General features: G+C 48.8%; 1 protein-coding gene across 1 annotated transcript; it reads right to left on the reverse strand.

Moving 5' to 3' along the window:
* Positions 1 to 213: 213 nt before the first annotated feature.
* Positions 214 to 4,024, reverse strand: LOC142992498 (homeobox protein Hox-B6a-like). The gene is made up of 2 exons (XM_076142967.1): positions 3,250 to 4,024; positions 214 to 1,302 (listed from the first exon to the last, which is right to left on the reverse strand). The coding sequence occupies exons 1-2, from the start codon at positions 3,833 to 3,835 to the stop codon at positions 1,025 to 1,027; spliced, it is 864 nt and encodes a 287-aa protein (XP_075999082.1). The 5' UTR covers positions 3,836 to 4,024; the 3' UTR covers positions 214 to 1,024.
* Positions 4,025 to 4,961: the final 937 nt, after the last annotated feature.

A 4,961-nucleotide genomic window follows, 5' to 3' on the forward strand; every position in this document is an offset into this window, starting at 1 on the left:
AGAAAAGGTCCTCACTCCGAGTTTACAGTACGCTTTACATTTTATTGAATATTTTCATAGGCAGTATACATAATTACTTGACGAAAACACTAACATAAACAATGTATAAAATCCATAAAATATACACTTTCCTGAACGTTTTAGGTAGTTTGGAGAATAACATCAGTAGGTTAACACCCCCCGCCCCCCCCTGCCCCCCCCTCTATAGCCTATTGAAAAACAGCCGGGGAGATTAACTTAACCGCCCCCCCTCAAACAAAAATACACTATTTCCACAAGGAGATTCTTCTTTGTTTACTTCTATACAGCTTATATATGAACACGATATGACATACATACATATCTCAAATACACTTCCCTCCTGCGTGTTTGTGTAAAGTGTGAGTCTGTGCGTGTGTCACTGAGTCTATAACAAACACAACATGGATGAGGAGAGGAGCAAGCCAAAAAATTACAAAACAAAAAGGTGTTTTGTCTTTGCAGTTTTAAGCAGGAAAACGTATTTGACGATTAAAACGTAAAGTATAGGAAGTCAGGTATTTTATTTCTTGGAATGCTACAAGAAATTGCGTCCGAGGGCAGCTTGTCGTCGTGTCGGGGAGTTATCAAGTCCGCTAATATTTACTATTCTGGACATCACAATCTGTCCCAGTACCGTGTCCTCTCGTGTGTCTCACGCGGCCCCAGAGGTCATTTTAATAATTAACTCGTCCAAAACAATTGTAAATCTTGTACAATTGATTTTTTCCAATTTTCACACCACAAAGAACGGTTGAGGATTTTAAAGTGACTTTTGAGGAATGTCAAAAATGAAACCTCATCCTCGTCCTTGCAGCCCTATTTGTGTTTTTTTTGCTAAATTTAATCATTTCCTCCCAGTTTAACACAAGACAAGCAGATCGACGCCATTTTGAGGCTGGAAGGCGAAAGGATGGACCAGAATGTTCTTTTCCCTCCTCTTCCTTTCCTCTCCAGCTTCCATCTGTAATCAGTCTGTACTCTTCTTTTTTTTTCTTCGCGCCGCTCACTCCGTCCGTTTGTCCTCTTCTTCTCCCCCATTCACGGTGGAGGAAGAGGAAGAGGACGAAGAGGAGTTGATCATCTTGTTCTCCTTCTTCCACTTCATCCTCCGGTTCTGGAACCAAATTTTGATCTGTCGCTCAGTGAGACAGAGCGCATGCGCGATCTCTATCCGCCGCCGCCGCGTGAGGTACCGGTTGAAGTGAAACTCCTTCTCCAGCTCCAGCGTCTGGTAGCGGGTGTACGTCTGCCGCCCGCGCCGCCCGGGGCTGCCAAAAGTCCCTGAGAAAGAGAGGGAGAGGGAGAGAAGGGGCGGGAGCGAGGGGGGGAGAGAGAGATTATACTTTAACCAGGGATGTTTCTGTTTAATACCGAGTAGTCTGTCTGTGTGATGTCACATTCTTTCAGGGGGGGTGTTATTGTCTTTCTATTCTATTCTATTCTATTCTATTCTTTTCTTTTCTTTTCTTTTCTATTCTCTTGGCATTGAACAGTTTTAATGTTGGTTTATGGTCACATTTTAATAGCGTAATTCATGCTCATCTCTTTTCACTTGGGTATGAATAATGTATGGTATCAATCAATCCGTTTATGAGTCCGCCAGTTAATTGGCTTTCTCTGTGCCCTTAATTCGGGCTGCTGCTTGGGCTAAATCCCACACACACACACACATTTGCATTCGCTCGACCTGACACGTTCACATTTATAATTAGTTGAGGAAGCGCTTGGGCCCAGCACATCCCGGCAAGACAAACGTGTATTTAGATTGATCAAGGCTTTGCGTTATGGAATTGATTCGGCGTGGAAAGTAATAGATGCGTCACTTTGTGTCATTCATGAAACTGTTTGGCGTTTGTAACTTTGCGACCGGTCAGGAAAATACAGTATAATAATAATTATACTAATAATAATTAAAATTGTAATGATAATCCCTCAAGCTTCTCTGATCCTGATCACATCACAGTAACAGTATTTTGGTAAACAAATCGCCATGTTATCAGTTTAGAAGCGCAGATCTCTGTATCGATCTAAGAGCAAGATCAGGGATGGAAACCACAGGCTGCTCAGGGCGAATAGATATCCCTAAGTAGAACCTCAACCCATCTGGATTATGGACGAGCACTCAGGCTTTCCGTGCCACTCTCTTCTCTCTCCGGTTGACATTTACATCTCCAACTGTCATTTGTTGCATTGCATTTTCTTCATTAAGTCCGTGAAGGTTCTCCGTCATTTCTTCATTATAGATATTTTTTTTTTTGCGACCGAGCCTGTTTCCACCTCATCCGTCATAAGTCGGAGTGTCCTGCAGGGCTTTGTGCTACAGTAGCCCTTCATCATCCTCCATTACGCATTTCACTCTCAACAGGCCGTTCCTCTATGTATCTTAGATACGGCACAAAGTGGCTCCGAGCTACATTTTATATTGAAGTATGCCACTATCAGCGTGACCTGTGTGGATTTTCTGTATTTGGAAGAGTTCAATAAATCAAGAGTGGATGGAGCTCCTTTGACGCGCCTTCGGTCTGAACTTGGCAGAATTTGCAAGGCTTTGAAAGGCTGATTAGGATTCTAATATCTAATCTGGGCAGTTAGTCAAAATGAATAACATTGTCTGTATGCGGGGTTAACAATACAGTCACACTCCAGAGATAAGTGAGAAGTGAGGTGCTGCGAAGACAATACATTATCCCATAGGAGCAGATAAAACAAAAAGCAGAGTCGACTTTGTTCCCCTCGCTCACATTTTCTGCTTAACCTCTTCTTTAACTGAGGTAAGGGTTCTTTTTCCAGCGCCTGTGCGTAACTTGGAAGCTGTAAGGGGGCAGTGGAAGAACTAGACTGGGACTAGATGGATCATGTTAGCTTTTCCTTTCTTTCTGCTGAACAAGGTTTTATTATTTGGACCTCTTTGGGGTCTATCTGTCACTTTTCATCCTCCGCTAACTTTCTTTCCTCCTGTTCCGGCAACAGAAGCGGCCAGCAGGTCACATACAGTAACAGGAGGTGCAACCCAAACAAACCCGGTTTATGACGGACAATAAAACACCAAGCACATGACTGACTGACTGACTGACAGGGCAACAAACTGTGATCATAAAGCAGCTAGTGGGAGAGGAGCAGGAGAAGGGGAAGAGGCGAGTGGAAAACGGAAGGGAGGAAACACACGTTTTATGACGGGGATTATAAAATATGCAGGAAAGACGGGAACAGGAAGCAGAGTGGACTCACCGTTGCACGCGTTCATCCGCTGCATCCACGGGTAAATAGGCGCTGACCCCGGTTTGTCGTCCATCTCACCGAACAACCCCTTCCCACTCAACCCCGCGCACTCCGCTTTACGGTGCATGCCATCCTGGCTCAGTGCAAGTTGGTGCTCATCCAGGATGCACGGATGCTCCTTGTCCCGGTAGAAGCTCGTCGCCGCAGCCGCAGCCGCCGCCGCAGCCGCTGCTGTGGCGTAGTCGCAAGCAACGGCTCCGGTCGCACCCCCAACCCCGACCCCCGCCGCAGCTGCCGCCGCCGCCGCCGCCGCAGCCCGGTGCCCTCCATACGCCCCGTTAGCTGCCTGCTGGTAGTAGGAAGCGGAGTACGATTTGTCCTGGTGCACGCCGCCGCCACTCGCACCGTAGGCGACGGCCGCGGCGGCGGAAACGGCGGCTGTCCCCGGGTAGTGCCTGAGCGGGTGGTCGGCGGCGTATCCCGACGAGTATAGCGGGATTTGACCCAAGAACGACTCCGTCGCCGCCGCCTGCCCGCCTCCGCCTGTTCCCGGTAGCGTCACCGGGAAAGAGGAGTTGACAAAATAGGAACTCATCAGGGGAAAGGAAAAGAAGAGAAGAGAGTATACAGACGAAGGACAGGAAAGGAGAAGAGGAGGAGAAGGGAAAAAGAGGAGGGCACAAAACAAACAAACAAACAACAACAACCTACACGCGATGAAGGAGGAGAAGAAGGAGGCTAACGGCTAACGGTTCTCCCTCCCGTCCTCCTTCCTCTGCCTTCCCCTGCCTGCACTTTATGATTTGTTGTGTTTTATAGCCGACAGTCCGACGGGTTGCTGCTATCACTTAGTTTATCGCAGATTGGGAGGAGGGGGTGAGGAGGGTGAGGGTGAGTGTGTGTCGGGGGGAGTAGGAGGGGAGGGGGGTGGGGGGTGGGGGGGGGGGGGGGGGGGGTATTTTGCTGGCTCGGTGCCAGTGGGGGAACGAGAGAGGGAGGGGAGAGGAAGAGGACAGAGAGAGTCTGCTGTATGCATACACGTCTGTGTGTGCGTGCGTGTATGCGAGCAGAACGGGGAGGGGGGGTCGTAGGAAGGAGGGAGGGCCACGAGGGGGGGGGGGGGGGTTGTTGAGCACCAGCTGACCCCAAACTGACCAATAGAAAGCCTCCGTGCCTGGCATTTCGTCGCCCCTTTTCCTCTCGGCTGAGAGAGGAAGAGGAGGAAGATGGGAGGGGGAGTGATATTGCGCGCGCCTCCCTCTAGCCTCCGCGTACACACACTCTCTCTCTCTCACACACACACACACACACACACGCACACACTCTCCCCCATCTTCACCTCTCCGCTGCTGCTTCTCTTTCTCCACTCACTCAGTTTTTTGTAATTTCCACTCAATCTCACTTTAATCTTCCTCCGGTTGCCGGTGAGATTGTGCACTCATACTGGGTTCCTCCGCACGTTTAATGCCCCCCTTTTCACTTTGTTGTTAGGCACACACACACAGAGAAACACACACACACACACACTCAAACACGCGCGCGCCTTTGGGGAGGCTGCTGAAACACTGAAGGCAACCGAATAATAAAGCATATTCCCTGCGCTTTGCACATAATACCGCCGCTTTAAAAGGATTTTGGCGAGCGTAAATCATGGACGAGAGCGCGCGCGGTGTGGCCACAGGGGGGTGAATAATATCTGCCGCTATTCATGTCTATAAGAG

This window comes from Genypterus blacodes, unplaced genomic scaffold, assembly GCF_046128005.1.
Source record: "Genypterus blacodes isolate CSIRO-AG114 ecotype Tasmania unplaced genomic scaffold, CSIRO-AGI_Gbla_v1 ptg000022l_1, whole genome shotgun sequence".
Classification (NCBI taxonomy): Eukaryota; Metazoa; Chordata; class Actinopteri; order Ophidiiformes; family Ophidiidae; genus Genypterus; species Genypterus blacodes.